Source organism: Prosopis cineraria, unplaced genomic scaffold (genome assembly GCF_029017545.1).
Source record: "Prosopis cineraria cultivar Desert tree isolate PC_DT_omini unplaced genomic scaffold, ASM2901754v1 PC9, whole genome shotgun sequence".
Taxonomy (NCBI): Eukaryota; Viridiplantae; Streptophyta; class Magnoliopsida; order Fabales; family Fabaceae; genus Prosopis; species Prosopis cineraria.
Genome location: NW_026555340.1, coordinates 20,532,523 through 20,550,292, shown reverse-complemented (window position 1 = coordinate 20,550,292; position 17,770 = coordinate 20,532,523). Strand labels below are relative to the sequence as shown.

Genomic DNA, 17,770 nt, shown 5'->3' with positions numbered 1-17,770 from the left:
GGGAAAGGTGGCAATTTCATGGAATCAACTCAATTTCACTTAAAGTTGATAATTTGGACCAATTCAAATAAACTCAAAAAAATTTAAGGTCGGGCTAAAAAAATTGTGTATTTTTTATGTTCACCCTAATTGGGCCGGCTCAAATAAGCTTGAAAAAATTGAATCAAATTCAATTGGGCTTGATTTTGGCCCAACTACCTAAATGGATGTTTAATTTTTTAAAAAATATATTGAATATTAATTAATTATTTAATTTTTATATTATTTTATACTGAGAGTATTTAAGTGCATTATTATAGAAATTTTCTTAAAAAATAATATTGTAATATTTTTATTATTTTTAATCTATAAAATAACTTAAAATTTAAATATAATTTAATATTAATTTTTAAATGAAAAAATTAATCTTTTAGTCCTTCAACTTTTACTTTACTTGTAACTTAGTCCTTCAACTATGACTCGCTTATGACTCAATCTCTCGACTTTTGAATTACTTACAATTTAGTCCCTTAACTTTTGTTAATTTTTTTTCATATTAGCTTATATCTCACATCAATGAGCAAGAGGAGGGTATTTTAAAATAATATATGAGCATTTTTTTATCCCTCTTATTTGATAAAAAAATTAAAAAAAAATTAAAAAATAAGGACCGAGTTATAGGTGAATCAAAAGTTGAGGAACTGAGTCGCAGCGAGTTATAGTTAAGGGACTAAGTCGCAGCGAATCATAGTTGAGGGACTGAGTTACAAGTAAGTTAAAAGTTGAAGGATTAAAAGATTAATTTTTTCTTTTTAAATTTTAAGACCTACAAATTTTTTAGTCTTCTACATTTTTTAAATATTTTAAAAGCATATTTTATATTTTTTATAATTATAAAAATTAATAATTTTAAAATAAAATTGAAATTTAAAAAATAGGAGAAATTACTATTCAGGCCGACCCAAATAAGTTTGAAGTTTGAGGATATTCAGGGCAGGCTTGACTATATGTGTTTTAGTAAGTTTGAATTTATTCAGGCCTAAATTAAGCCCGCTCCATCTTAAATTACTAGCTCTAATTTTATCATGATAATGATAGAATTGGATTCCTAAGTACTTTGGTTGCATTAGATTATATGAAGAACTTGAATTGATGCGTAGCATACTCCTCAAAACATTATTTCAATTCCATTTCTATTTTTCTCGGGCCAAACTCCAATGCCTCAAGCGGGGCCTAGGCATTTACTCAGCAGCTTTACAGTGTACACCCTTCTCAACCCAGTAATCAAACCAAAAATTCCATCCAAGTTTTCACATATTCAAGTGTTTCCACGAGCAAGAACTCGAGTCTTGTTTACAGTAGCTTCTCAAATATGCCATTCTCCAGCTTAGAAAGTACATTGTTCATTACCGCCATCTTTCAAATTCTACATCGAAAATGCCCCTCAATGTTTTTTATTCTTCTTTGAATTCCATCTATTTGAAGATTTGGTGAGATATAAGTAACTTCTAGAGTTCAAATCTTCTTATATCATAAAAAAAATCACGTTTTTAAAATATCAATATAAAATTTATAATATTTATAAATATTATCGTACTCTTTATAAATATTATCAAACTATTTGTACAGAGAAATATCACTAAATATAAAACGTCGACAAATAGTAGCACCAAGGATTAGGTGGTGGCAATTAAAAGGTGAGAAGCAAGATATTTTCAAGCGAAATCTTTTGGATAAAGGAATTTGAAAATCTCAAGGAAGTGTTAACATCATGTAGGAAGATATGGTGTAACATATCAAAAAAAAATTTTTAATAATTTAACTCAACCATAGTTGGGTTACAGCCACCCAACACATTTTTATATCAATAATTTCAATATAAAATATTTTATAATTGGCTTCAACTCACACACTATAACATTTCAGATAAATTTTTACCTCCCACATGCCATTAGGCTAAATCATATTTGTCCATCCTTATACTCCCAACAAGTAAAATAAGCAATTTAGTCAATTTTCAACACAAGCCAGTTATTTGGCCTTATAATCATGCCATTTTAACCAATCCAAAGTAAACCAAATATTAAAATTTACAACCATCCAAATTGTACCAAAAATAGAAATAGTTTGAAAGGCATGATTACATTTATATATTCATATAATTGACAATAAATAAAAAGCTCTAATATTGGCAATATAACACATTATAAATCATAAATTAAATACGCAAAAGAGATAGTGGATCTATGCCACTAAGCCTCTGGGACTCCTCCACGTGTCACTCATGGCTCTTCTCTTGAAAATTGTTAACCACATAATGAGACTCAAAAGTCCCAGTAACCAAAGCCAATTTATGATAGTGTATACAAACAGTTAAATGTGTGCTTATTAAGTGAAAATTAAAAATAAAATAATTCCAACAATTATAAGAAATATTACAATACATACAAACAACCATCCTTATATCTCTCCATTAACCTCGGGCCGTAGCCCTCACTCGGTGCTAAATTACCCGGCCAAAGGTAGATTAGCCCGAGCCCTTACAAGCCACCTATTGAGCTCCAATAGGGGCGTACCACGTGGCACATAAATACAACAATAATAGCAAGTCTCCCAACACCTCCCACAATAATTAAACAAATTCATAATAATATTGCACAATTGTACAATATTACAAAATTCATAATTTTCTCAATAATCACCCAATTAACATGAAGTAACACTAATCACAAATTAAAAGCATGGTTACCTTGTGGCTTTTTCAATAAATTATTCCTTAAAATTTCTCTCTCACCACAATTTTCACCAGCAATACAATCTACAAATAACATATTATTCATAAATATTAGTTTCAATTTTTTTGAAACTAATAAAATAATTCTAATAATAGAATTAAAAATATAACATAATTCTTAATCTCAATCTTAATACAAATCTATAGTTAATACTATTAAGTAAAATTTTTAACTCCTCTTTTAATTATTAATAAACATTAATAATCTAAAAATCAACTTCTAAACTAATTTCTATTATCAAAATTTTTTTTATTTCATAAATTCGTACCTAAAATACCCAAAAATTAAAAATTGAGTCTCTAGCTTAGAATCATAATCCTATAGCCATAATAATTTATTTCTCATTCCAAATAATCATCTAAACCTCAATAAATTAATATATATTTTCAGATCTAATCTAGAATTTGATCCATAAGCCACAAATTTATACTCTAGAATATTTATTATACTACTAACAACCTCAAAAACTATATTCATTCAACATAAATTCATCCCTCTTTCAGATCCTAAATTTTTTACGACTACAAAATCAGAAACCAAAGAGGAAGGATGACTAAAAAAAATTTTTAAAACACCTACTTAGTCTTGAAAAGCTTAAAATTACACCCTAAATATCCTATTAAAAGCTCTTACCTTAAAAATTTAGATATTTTACACCAGCGACTCGCGTTCTCTCTGTCTCAGCACGCACGAAGGAATGAATGAAGAAACGAAGGAACAGGTGAGTTTTTATAAAAATTCAATGGGTCCCACATCTTTTTTTTATTATTTCTTCTTTCCTCTCTCCCTTTTTTTTATTATTATAATATATATGTAATGATGGCACGCGGAAATGCCGAAAGTCTTCTTGTTCTTCTCATTTTGTTTTTTTTTTTCCATGCCTTTTCTCTTTTTTATAATAATAATTTATTAATATTTTTTTAATTATTTTTTTTAAATTTTTTATTTTAATTTATAATTATATTCTAAGTTAGATTTAATAATCATCTCTTACTAATTTTCTTACCTCTAAATATTTTTTTAAAATTTCTATTAACCAAAATTAACTATTAAAATTTAAATTAGGATGTTACATATGGCTAAAAAGATATGAGAGGTTGCAAAAGTAATTTTGGAAGAATCAAAAGGTTCTGGTTAGAGAGATAAGGAGTCTTGATGGTGGAATAATAGTGTACAGGACAAAATCAAGTATAAGAAGAACTGTTTTAAAGCCATACATTTGTGAAACAATGAGGAAAATTGGGAGAGGTACCGTATGGCTAAGAAGGAAACTAAGAGAGCTGTGGATGAAGCTCGTTCTAAAGCTTTTGAAGAATTTTATAAGAGCCTTAAGACGAAGGAAGGAGAGCAAAATATTTATAAGATTGCCAAGAGTAGGGAAAGAAAATCAAAAGATCTAAACAGGTAAGGTGTATTAAGGATGAAGAGGGAAGAACTTTAGTTACAGATGATGAAATTAAAAATAGATGGGAGACTTACTTTTTTAAACTTTTCAATGATGGAGAGGGTTCATCTAGTAACTTGGAAGATTTAGTAACTGGTGAAGGAGAACAAAATTTGTCATTCTATCGAATAATACGTGATAAAGAGGTAAATGAAGCTTTTAAGAAAATGGCAAATGGTAAAGCCAACGAACCTGATTGTATATCTATCGAAGCGTGGAAATGTTTAGGTGAAGAAGGGGTGAGATGGTTAACTAAGTTATTTAATGTAATTTTACAGTCCAAGAAAATGCCTGATAAGTGGAGGAGAAGTACATTAATTCTTATTTATAAAAATAAAGGAGATATTCAGAATTGTACTAACTATAAAGGGATTAAACTCATGAGCCACACAATGAAATTGTGGGAGAAAGTAATTGAGCACAGGTTGAGATTGGAGATAAGTATTTCTAAGAATCAGTTTGGTTTTATGCCAGGTAGATCAACTACAAAGGCAATTTATCTACTAAGGGGATTAATGGAAAAGTATCGTTGTAAAGATAAAGATCTACACATGGTTTTTATTGATTTGGAAAAAGCTTATGACCGTATACCAAGAGAAGTGCTTTGGAAAGTGTTAGAAAAAAAAGAGAGTATGGATTACTTATATTAAAGCCATACAAGATATGTATGAGGGGGTAAAAACTAGTATAAGAACGCCTAGTGGTCAAACAAAGAATTTTCTTATAAAGATTGGACTACATCAGGGATCATCTCTGAGTCCTTATTTGTTCAACTTAATTTTAAATGTTTTGACGGAACATATTCAAGGAGAAATTTCAAAATGTATGCTCTTCGCGGATGATATAGTTCTTATAGCAGAGGTAAGAGAAGAAGTTAATTGCAAACTTGAGTTATGAAGGAGAACATTGGAGTCGAAAGGTTTTCGTCTAAGTAGAAGTAAGACGGAATATTTATATTGTAAATTTGGTAAAGGACTATTCGACAATAATTTGGAAGTGAAATTGGGAGACCAAATTATACCTCAAGTGGAAAAGTTTAGATATTTAGGAGCCATTATTCAAAATGATGGCGAAATCAGTAGAGATATTTCACATAGAATTCAAACTAGGTGGTTTAATTAGAGAAAAGCTAAAGGAGTTATTTGCGACCGTAAGGTGCCTAATAAACTTAAAGAAAAGTTTTATCGCACTACTATCAGACTGGCAATGTTATATAGTAGTGAATGTTGAACTCTAACGGGACAGCAAGAGTATAAAGTTAGAGTAGCAAAGATAAGAATGTTACGATGAATGTGCGGACATACACGTAAAAATAAAATTCAAAATGAGCACGTACGCGAAAAAGTGAGGGTGGCACCTACTGAAGAAAAAATGGTAGAAATTGATTGAGATGGTTTGGGCATGTACAAAGAAAACCAAGGAAGGCACCAGTGAGAAGAGTGAAACATATAACTTTAAGTCTGATTAAAAGAAGTAGAGGAAGGCCTAAGAGAATACTCTTGAAAGTTATTGAACGCGATCTTTTAATTAATAATATTCCTAAAAGTTTGATAAATGATAGAGCACAATGGCGTCTTGCAATCCATATAACCGACCCCACCTAGTGAAATAAAGACTTGTTGTTGTTGTATGTTTTTCAATTCTAAAACACTGCACATAAGTTGATAGTTTAAACAACTTTTGCATCAAATATTTTTACTTTCTTAAACCAAAATCTTATATTTTAATTTAAAAAATATCCATAAAAATTCACCCATGTTGCGAAAAACCTTTCCATTCTCTTCCATTCTTTTTCTTGTCTGATCATTAGATCAAGATTTGGACAATTTAAATTTGATCTCTTGAAAAATTATTATCAAAATTTTAAATGATAAAAAAATAATCAAATTCAAAAGACTTAATTTAATTTGAATAGTTTAAAAGTATAGTAAAAACCAAATAAAAATATATACTTTATAAAAGATTAAATCCGAATTGTTCAAAATATTTTATAAGAGAGGAAAGTCTCTCCCCTCCAGCACAAAATGCCTCACGTGGAGACAAACATGCATGCTAATAACTATATCCAACCCCTATAGACAAGCATCATGTTCAATTATTTTACTACTAATGACATAATTAGTTTCTGGCATCCATGTCGGTGTCCATTCTTCTTCATACCAAAGATAGAGATAGGCCCTGAACTGCTTGACAATCTAATCATTAATCTATTAAGATTTTCAGGAAAATTTTTCTACATATAGATATGATTCATGGAATAAGCTTTACATCATCGCCTACTTTAACACCATCTCCATGACCGATGACTGGAATATCGCCTAGGGTTAGCACCTCTAAGCTAAATTGACCTATCATCATCAGTAAGCATGCTTCCCATGTTCAAGCCAAATACTTGACTCCTGTGAATCCTAAACTAAACCTTCTAGAACTATAATTCATGGCTTTGTTGTGAGAATACTAGGTTGCAGCTATATGTGTGTGAACCACCACTATTGTACAGGTGATGTGAGGCCAAGGTACCACACACCATTGCATTTCATGATTGCTGCCAACTTCTATCTCCTATCTGTCTATCCACCTCCTATTTTTCACAGGCTGATCTGCTATCTAACAATAAAACATTACCCTCTTCACGTTTTCTTTCAGGGCTGGCAATGGCCGGACCCCACATTCTCCAGCTGCACGCGTTGCTTTGGAACCATGACAAGCGCTACCACCGCCGGTAGAGCCATTCTCCTGCAAGTCTGGCTCCATATAAAAACGCGCCCGAAATGCTGCTAGATGCGCATAATATGCTGGAGGAACTGCACATAAGGAAAAATTCATACGGTCAGTTATATTTTTTCTTGGATAGGACAAAACTTTGACCAAGACTTTATATAGAATGAAAATATATTCCAGACTGATTGAGCTAGTTAGACAGCAAGCATTAAGCACGTCAGGTATGTTTCCTTTTCGTGAGTTACTTTTCTTCTCGGCTAAGCAATAGCTTGCTCATCTTCCTACCATGTACTCCTGCCTCTTATGGGGGTTAGGGAAGATATGTCTGGGTTGAGGAAAATCAAAGAGAAGCAACGGAAAGGTTTGATTTAGAACTAAATCAAAGGTCCAAAATAAACCTCCCCTTACCCGTCCTTTTCCTCCATTATCCTAGTTCAAAATATAACCTTGAGAATTTTGTGCCATTGAGCAAAAAATAAAACCCACACAATGATCTGATGTGCTTACCAACAGATACAGAACGTGTACACCTAGCATATGTATAACACAGATTGTTTGTCAAAGACTGAATTCCATCTGCTGTAAAGTTGTTTTCATCCCATAGGACATGATAATGAGCCGGCCGACTCGTGCCCTGCATGACAGTAGTACAAGATTACTAATTGCTGCAGATTAGAGGTTTAAAGTTTACATTTCGTAGCAGCTACATTCTTCACCAAGTTATCAATAAAGGACACATGACATCAGCATCACTGAGTTCATATTTAGTTCTCTCAAGGTAAAATGAATTAAATTCAGATCTTCAGACTAATGAGTTAACACAAATTTGACGGGAATGTACAAACATGCAACAATGGGGGAAACCACTCGATTCCTATCACACCACAATGTGTCTGATGCGTCTAAACTTATAAAATTTCCTTCAGTTTTGAGAAACATAACACGCCAGATTCTGATCGGGTGGAATATATAAATGGTCAAAATCATGTTGTGAAAGCGAATATACCATCTATTGTATGGGTAAATGAACAATGACATTAGGTTCAAGAGGTTATAAACAAGGATGTCATACTCATAACCATTGCCTAAGAGACAATACAAGCTACACACAGGGGAAAGAGCAAGAGGTCTTTGATAACAAATAAAATAAAAGTCTTTTACTAGTAATGTTGCTCTGCCTTCGCATATCAGCTTCAGAATTTCCACTGAATTTATGGCAGTTTGTTTTATGGGTTGTGGTGCCCTCGTCAAACCACTGAATAAAAAGGTAGGATAACACTCCATCTTATACTTGTATTTCTCTCACCTTCCATCTAATGTTTTGACATATGTTAACAATGATACCAGGTTTTTTTTAATTATCAATCCTTTCACTCATACATTCCAGCATTGAAAATAATGTTTCTCAGAATACCTGAATACCAGCATGACTGCAGAGATAAAAATCAAATTCTGTTGGATGACAGATTTTAGAATCAACAACGGTCCCTGAAATGAGATCAGCGGAAGAAAGCCAATCCCATGAGTTCATCATTTATAAACATGATGAAAATATATCATAAATTGTATGAATACCTAAGAATTTTAGGAATGGCCAAACTTACCAGGCAGTATATTCCCACTCTTATCTGTGCTGCCCTTGTCCCTGTGGTTGTTCGCAAACAACCTAGTGTGGTGTCTTTTTTGTACAACAATAAAGGTTACTGGAGGCTGATAGTTTGGCTCTAAGGAAGCACATGCCTGTACAGATATATTACGCTTTCAGAACATGTCCTTAAAAAGATTTCATGCATTATGCATTATGAAAGTAAGCAGTCATTCTCACCTTCCGGATTGCATCTAACTCATAAAGCAGAACTTGATAAAATTGCCCTTCACTCACGCCATCCCTGTTCAAAATTCATTATGGTTATAAAAGTAACTACTGTGCTATATATATTCAAAGCAATATCAAACTAGAAGGAATGCATTTGAACTTCCGCATAGATTTGGATGGATTTGCCCAAAAAATTGCACTAGGGAGGACCTATTCTCCTCCCATAGGAAGGAAAAATAACACTCAATTTCGGATCTGACTGACTCAACAACTAATAATGATAGCATTTCTCGGGTGGACACAAGTGTTTGGACATACGTATAAGATTATAACGACTTGAAGGCTTTAATAAATTGGATCCTGTTGATTGGAGCCTTAACATGTTTAATGCATTCAATTATGTTGAGTTTCCCAGGGCATGTTCATTCTGTGTTTGTACACATTGTATTATACTTAATTTACATTCCATAGAATAGCCAAGAAAGAAAAGTTCTTATTTTAACCAGAACATAATATGAGGTGTTTGCATTATTAATTAACTCTTAGACAAGAAATTGACATGAACAATTCAAACTAATTTTCAATCAGTCATCACATACGAAGCCTTCATACATAAAAGATACAAACCTGTAAAATATTATCCTTAGTGGCTTCTGTCCTGTTGCCTTTCTAAAGGCAATCAACAAGTCTCTGCACAATGACACGTGAAAAAGAAAATTGAGACCTAATGCAAAGAATTTCATCACAGAAAAACCAACTATGGCATTCACAACGTGAGTATGAAAATCATCAAGTATTGTTTACCGGATCATGCCACCACTAACTACGCCACGAACAGGGTCATGCCAAGTTTTGTACAGATCTTGAATGAGTTCCTGTCTGTGAGCTTGAGCACACACTAAACCAGCATATTTTGTCACCTCAGGCCAGTCTTGGGAGGCTACTACCTAGAGATTGCACAAGAGATGTTAGTTACTGAAATCCTCAAAAACCACTGCAATGGAAGGGGGGAGGAGATAAACAGACTGGCTAAACATACAGCTGCTATTGAGGGACTGGAATCTTCTCCATTTTCAGGGTGTGTGACATCTGCTCCAAATATTATGGTTGGAATGTCACTGACCAATGGTATTCTGCAGCTTATAGCATCAAGAAGAACAGTGTTTCTACCTCCCATCTGCAGCAGGAAAATAGTAAAATATTACGTGGTCACTGCAATAAATGAAAAGTAATGAAAGATAGGAATTTCTCACTAGATCCTATAAAGTCATAGATAAAAGTGAGATGTATAAATGCATAAATGATCAAAGAATAAAAGGACCAGACCAGATATTTAGAAGGTTGTTACTGTTCAGTGATCTTAAAGGCATGATAGCAGACTTCTAACAAATTAAATTCTGAGAACACTCACTTTCATGAGATTGAATGGACACAAACCTTAACATTGATCTTCAGGGACACATTAGCCAGATATTGTTTAGTGATCTTAAAGACATGCTTCGTCAGGCAGCATTGGGAAATTAAACCAAGGTCGGTTTCACAAATTCGCTTGAGATCACCTGAAAACAAAAGACGTTTAAAAGGAAATTCATTATTTGGCATTATATGTCCTCTGTTGAATGAAACAACAATCAAATATATTATCAATTTAGGTTATTGACTTGCCATAAAGAGACCCATTGTTGTCAGGCAATATTGCTAATAGAAGCTCTAATTCCTTTCCCTTAGTTTTGTTCATTGAAACATGAAAAACATGCTTCAAAGCCTTCTCCACCTGCTCAGGCTTGGCATTATATATTGGGATAACAGGCTCTGGATTAAATTCCTGCCAGAAAATTCGTATTAATAAAAACAAAAAAAAATCCACTCTGTTCCCATGCTAAAAAAATAACAGAAGAACTGAACAGATGGAAAATTACCATGCCAGATACTTGACACATCTGAGCAAGTTCACAACAAAAACTGCGAGCAACACTATCTTGCACGTTTCGTGAAAAGTTTATGCATGCCCAACGGCTAACAGTCATCCCATTAATCATTTTCTGTCATTCAAGTGTCAGGTGACAAAAAAAATAGTGATTAAGGACAATAACAGAATTTTTTTGACGACACAAGTATAGCAAATATCATAAGAAATTTAAAATCAACATTAAATTGGATCAAAGCCATTTCATAAAATATCCAGGTATGAAGGATTATTTAATATTAACATCATTCCCCTATTTTCTTCTTTTCCTCTTTCTGTGTTTGGAACATGAATGGTAATCATGCTATAGAAAGTGATATCACATTTGGAAATGTCATTTCCTAATAAAGTTAGTCGTAATATGAATGATAATGACACTCAATATAGTGACAATAATCCCATATATCTGTATATTTACTATAAAATCTATAAATTCTATCAAAAAAATATAAAACTTTTTTAAAAAAATTGCACTATTCACAAGCCGCAATCTAATATATATATATCTATAATCTATATATAATATAAACGCTATAAAAATCCTCACTATTCATAAGCCATGAATAGTGCTGCACACCCCTAACTATGCGCAAAACACAAGCCCATGGTCTAATTAGTAATAAAGCCTTGACAATTGGAAATGTCATTTCCAAATGGAGTGGCAATGTAATCTCTCTACCCTTTCCCCCGCTACTTTTGTAGAGGATTATATCACCATATTTTTCAACATGACCTTCACATGATTAAAGTAAAAAATACCACATGGCAAGAGTTAGACCCAGTCTAAATCCCATATGTCAAAAGGTCCTTCCCAAAGAACTAATAAATCTGAAAGAGAAGCCGCTATAGCTAATGTTGGTTGAAAATAACTGAAAAGAAACATAGATGTCTACCTTGTTCATCATATTCCACTGACCAACTTGGGGTAAGCAGTTCTTTTCTTTCCCAGTGTCATGATATTTCAGCTGCAGTAAGAGCAGCAGATCAATTAGCAATAAGACAAAAAGGCGTTATTAAATGTTTCAGTTTATTACAAAAATATCTTTTGAAGGAGAGAACATTACCCATGGGGCAGGAAGAATTCGTGCTTCAACAGAAGCTAGTTTTTCACTGATCTTAATCCCAAATTCCTTTGCATAAGGATCTTGATCATAAGCATTATGTTGAATGGTCTGCTTGCATGTCAGGAAAAGAAAAAATTAACATTGTCGTTCAACTTCACCATTAGCTTCTTTAGTATCACATGATTTCATTTTGTCTTCAAAGTTGGCCATATAACTGTCATTTTATTACATAAATTTCATAAGCATTATGATGAAACCGTTACAATCAAATTTGCAGTGACTATATTTCAATATCAAATAGAGTTGTGTTATCCTTCTACTTTATAGAAATCACACACATTTTGACTGGAAGGTTTTTCCCCCACAAAATGCATCATATATTACTGGCGTCCGAAATGCATATGAGCTGGGTGGTTAGCCATCAAGGCATCCTCATACAAAAAATGGTAACAGTTTGTAGGGGGTTTGATATATCATCAAACCTTACAAAAGAATTCAGAGAATGTTTCACTAACTAATCAGCATAGAGAATGGCATCTCCATATACATTCTTAAATTACAAGGAAAAAATCCCTGCAAAGTAGCTCTCTAATGAATTTAATAAGCACTGGACTTTGGAATAACATTTGTCTAAATTTAGAGCCCGTTTGTTTAAGCTTTAAAAAAAAAGTGATTTTAATTAGACTAAACATGAGGGATTTGTTTGCTTGAGCTTTTCAAAATAATCACTTTCAGGAGAGAGAAAAAAATATCTGTTTTCAGCTTATTTTAATAAGCTACTTGGATTAACTTTTCAAAACAATCACGTTATTAAGAAGTGTTTTTTATGCCCCTTTATTGTTTAAAGATTTTATAAATTGAGCTAAACAACCGTCATACTTTTAAATAGACCCTTAATTTTTAAAAAAACAGAAAATCAATTTTTTAAGCTTTAACAAATAGGCCCTTAATCATTTATATCCTTATTTGGTAATGATTATGTAACCAAGTATCATCACATTATATTTTCAAACCAAAAGGAAGGCAGTAGAAAATTCTTTCCCATAATAGAAGCTCAATAATGAATACCCGCAAAATGTCATTTTCCCGATCCCGGGGTCTCTGGCAAGTAACTTTCAGCAAGGCAGTAATTTGCTTCTCATTCAGCCTTTTCGTATACCGTTGCCCCTCAACAATTTTGCATGCCTGCAAAACCAGAAGCAAATAGGGTCTACAAATTTTTCGATAAGGAAGAATATAGCATCTTCAATTGCTAGGAAATTTCCTTACCTCCATAGGCAAATAGTTTGCCTTCTTTTGGTTTCCTACTTGAAGGCAAGGTAGGTGAGTATACTGAATGGTGAAACCATACATCTCTTGGAAATACTCAACTACTGATTTCATAGTTGAGTTGTCATCAACAGGAAACCTGAAGATACATATCTCTGTTGTAAACAACTTACAGATATCATTAGAAATAGAAACTACCAAAACCGTGGGTAAAAAACAAAAAGACAGAGAACTTACACAAGTTCTCTTGTTGGTTGAGAAGTCAACCCTGAAACACGATATTTTCTTCGCACACTCCCTCTGTGTGTTACCTCAACTTTAACTCCTCTAAGGGCTTTCTTAATCTGTTAGATATCTTAAAATAGCTCTGTAAACAATTCATTGCAATCTAAATTGAAAAATGAGAAAGTATGAAGCGTCCTTTGGCCTAATAAACTAGGTACCTTTACACGATCGGCGTCATACAATGGCCTTGACAACACGTCTTTCCCTAACAGCTGGCCGACAAATTCCACTACTGGAAGAGGCTCAATAAATGCAGCAGAGGCCATATCTACAATATCAATATGGTAAGAACAAGCAAAAGGATAATTGAACTAAGATTAGATAACCAATAATCAATAACACATCTACTTTTTTTAATAACAATAGCTTATATGTACTTTGCGCATTCATTAGATAATCAATAATAACATACCAATATTGAGGGAAAGGCCCATCTGAGTAGGCCTTATGCTCTGGTAAAATCCACACCATGACTCCAATCCCTCTCCCAGCCTTTGAGGAGTCCTGATATCAGGTGAAAAGAAGGACCTCCCGATGGGGCAAAACCTTTAGAAAATGCAGCCCTTTGTGAGATTCACAATAAGTAGTCTCACTCAAATATAATTCATGAAGTTTAACAACTCCGAAACTTGTGATGTGACTATTGCTCGCTACCTCTTCGTTGATAGCTCTCTTAGTACAATATCAAGAATCTGAAGTGCCTCCTGGGGAGCATCAGCGCGCTTTCCAGCTAGAAACTGGCCCAAGTGATGCAAGTTTGCCCGAGCAACAAACTTAATCACCACTTTGTATTCTCTTTCCCTTCTGAAAAACGCAATAGAAATTGTTCAACCGCATATCAAGTTGAGCAATCATGCATCGAAGTCAAATGAAATATCGTTCTGATTTATATGTAATTTCATATCTTCGTCTCTGCTGTTGTTTGGAATAAGACATGTAACTGGTGACGTTAGAAAATAGGCTTCTGGCCTGTTAGAGCCCAAGTGGGGGAGGGGAGAGAGGAAAAAGAAAATTGCCGAGTGATGATGCATCGAAATCCATACTTGGGACCATTAACTCCATCGTCTTCATCTACAAGCTTAATTTTAAACTCTCTCCAAGCAAAGGGAAGCTCCCCTGCTGTGTACAGACCTTTTCTGCCATCATAAGCAGGGAGTCTCATCCCTAAGTCAGACTCTTTGTACAGTCTCACAAGTTCCGCCATGATGGCCCTGTTTACTGTTCTAGATGACACTTCGGGGGTAATAGTGACCTGTAAAATACAGTAACCACAGACGGTTTTATTATAGCAACGATGAAACATTAAGAACAAAACCTCAGAGGCCAAATTGAAAGACTAATAATAAATGGCTCATCAATAATAGCACAGAGCCAAAAAAAACAGATGCCCATTCAATTGCCATATGCAACTGAACAGCACACTCATAAGAGGAAATCACATGATGAGTTAAATATCATTATTAAGGGTGATATACCAAAAACCCAATTAATTTTTTACAGTAGAAAGCTGCTAACTTACATCATACTGGTTCAAGTCCTTGTCCGGTAACTCTGCAAAGAAATGGTTAGCCTTCACTATGCATTTTGTCCCAACTTGTCCGTATCCGGGTCTTTGAGCAAAGCTCAAAGATTTACTTGAGGTAGGAAACCCCATCGCAACATCACAAGAGTTGTTGCCGCCATTTTCAACAGATCCATTTACAGTACTTGATACCAAAATTTGACCCGGGTTTCCTGATAGCGGTTTATTAGCCACAGTGCAGGGTCGACAAGCAGGTCGCATCGAACATCGCCTTGATCGGACTTTCGGCCTCCCCGACTCCTTCTTCTTCCTCTGTTCTTCGCCGGAGGCGGAGGTTGGCTCTGGCTATGGGGTTTAGCGTTGTGAGGTTCTTGAGGCGGGGGACCTTTGCCATTTTGGACTGTTTTGGGTGCTTTCTTCGCTGGATTTATGGAGTTCTGCAAGTGGGTTTTGATCACAAGATGCTGCTCCGAGCTTTCTTTCATTTGCCTCACCGGCATGTTGGTTGGCTTGTTGAGTGATGACGCGAATGGATACTCAAAAACACACTCGTCGAAGGTGACAAAAGCGTTGGCAAATGCCAATTGCACAGAAGCAATTTCTCGTTCAGTTTTTTTTCCTGTTTCTACTTGTATCCGCCACACAGTGCCGTTGCTTCAGCTGAGTATACAAGAAAAACCAAATATAGAAAATGCAGGTCAGCAAAATAAGCAGTAATAACAGTAAATTGCAGAAGGAAGGACTTAACGATGAGATTGCTCAATGGTTCGACACGCTAAGTTAAAGAGTAAAGATGAAGAGGCTAACATTGTTCAAGGTTACAAGCGTTACTATTTCCTTGCAAAACTGAATGTCTAACTATTCACCTCAGTTTCAGCAAGCATAAACAACAAAACAAAAACAAACAAATAAAAAAACGGTTCGACCAAAGTCGAGAACAAAGCTACCGAAAATCGCAGGGTGAGATAAGGAAACAAAAAACAAACTTTGACTACATTTTCTTGTGCCCTTTGCTTGAAATCTCGAAACCAGCGGATATAAAACCCCAATGTGAAATTGCAGCAACATAATAAGCTATCTGACACAAAACATTACAGGCGCTAGAGACAAAATGACCGGAAAAAGATAAAACATCTCGATTCTTCGGCTAGCAAACCAATCACTATGAATCAGAAATGAAAGAAGTGAAAATAAATTGTCATTAGGCACATGGAAATCCAGAAAATGGGAAGGAAAAAAAAAAAACAGAAGACAAAGCCAGTGCCGTAGGCTTGTCCCCTACAAAAGAACGAAAATCGCAAAGAGGAGGAACAAATGAAGCCAGATAAAAACACACGGAAAAAACATCAGAACAAAGAATTGATCACGAAGACGGATTTGAAACCAACAAGACAGCCTCCAAAAGTGAATAAAACAGCCAGAAGAAAACAAAAATCAGGAACAATATCCCAAGTGAAGGAATGAACATTGAAAAGGGCAGGAAAAATCACTATCTGGAGGATTTGCAGGAAAAGAAGAAGAAATTAATGCTGTTGCATACCGCAAATTGCTCTATTAAATGCCGCGAAGTCTAAACAAGTCAAACCAGGCAAAAAAAGATCGAAATCTCATCAACCAAAAACAACACCGAGAGTGTGAAACAAGCAGTGTAACCGCAAAACTCACCCTATTTGGATTAGTCAAGAAGGAAGAAGTTTGAAAAGCATGGAGGATTCAGATTTTTCAGAGAAGAAGAAAAAGGAAGAAGGCGAGAGAGGTGAGAAAAGAGAGATGATGATGATGATGAATCTTATACACGCATGCAAAAGCTTTTGGTGTTTTCTTTATCACGTGTAAAAGCTTGTGAGGCCCTGCTCTATGCTTTTAAATTACCTACACTCTCTCTCTCTCTCTCTCTCACAGATCGCGCAGCCTCGGGGACGTACCATAACCTCATAAGCAAAAAAGAAAATCTAAAATTTAACACTGTGCGAACCACAGAGAGAGAGAGAGAAAGTGGTGATGAGGGTAATGAGTCCAAAAGAGCTACTGAGTATTTGTAAAAGCAATCATACAAGGAAGAAGAATAATTCGAACTTGCAGTCCTCTACCTTGCAGGCTTCGCCTCTCTCTCTTTCTCTCCCTGGAAATTTTCTCGGCAATTTTCTCACCTCCCAATGTAAATGTCTCTAACATTTTCTCTCTTTTTTTCCATGAAGTAAATTCCAGGTAGAATTTCTTTCTTCTTATAGGGGTCTTTTTCGTGCGCACCAAAGAATCCCAATCCAAATTTGTATTGAAATCCGGTGATGCATTGAATGAATTTAATACATAAAGTCAAGACTAATAAATTTTTATACATAGTGAGACAATATAAATTATTTTATAAAAATTGTATGTCATCCAAAATATAAAGGATTGGATAAATATTTAATTCATTGAGTACTCCATTTCTCAAATTATAAAATACTTTTAGATAAAATCATATGTATTAATAAAATTTATTAAATTCACTTTATAACTTTATTTTTTAAAAAATACAAATATAAACTTCTAAATTTAGGAAAGAATATTAAAGAAGAAGAATATAACAAGAAAGATAATATTAAAAAACATAATTAATACAACTTTATTTTTCTCAAAGTTTAATATTTTAGAATACTGAATTTTTTTAAAAAAAAGTGTCTTATAATTTAAAATTGAAGTAGTAGTTGATAAACTTGTTTTAAATAAATTAAATGTTATATTTATACACTTGAGCACATGATTGGAAATATGTGAAAATTTTAAAAAAAAATCAAAATTTTAACCAAATTTTTTAAATATAAAATAATTAACAATGACTTATATTATGATTTAAAATATACTTCGACTTGTATTATGAGATGTTCAAGAAATTGATTGTCTTTATTATAAGTTACTTGATTGTT

The 17,770-nt window shown here is 33.8% G+C and overlaps 1 protein-coding gene across 1 annotated transcript; it reads right to left on the bottom strand.

Moving 5' to 3' along the window:
• Window positions 1–6,390: 6,390 nt before the first annotated feature.
• On the bottom strand, window positions 6,391–16,839 carry LOC129320532 (protein argonaute 10-like). Its single transcript, XM_054966037.1, is given in 23 exon segments — window positions 6,391–7,022; window positions 7,447–7,573; window positions 8,354–8,427; window positions 8,544–8,679; window positions 8,765–8,828; window positions 9,383–9,445; window positions 9,560–9,702; window positions 9,795–9,932; window positions 10,193–10,314; window positions 10,421–10,580; window positions 10,675–10,797; window positions 11,615–11,686; window positions 11,786–11,893; window positions 12,854–12,970; window positions 13,055–13,193; window positions 13,292–13,398; window positions 13,498–13,607; window positions 13,752–13,885; window positions 13,994–14,143; window positions 14,383–14,591; window positions 14,859–15,124; window positions 15,127–15,521; window positions 16,527–16,839. Coding segments are annotated over 22 exon segments (2,994 nt in total). The 5' UTR covers window positions 15,362–15,521; window positions 16,527–16,839; the 3' UTR covers window positions 6,391–6,825.
• Between the last annotated feature and the right edge of the window lie 931 nt (window positions 16,840–17,770).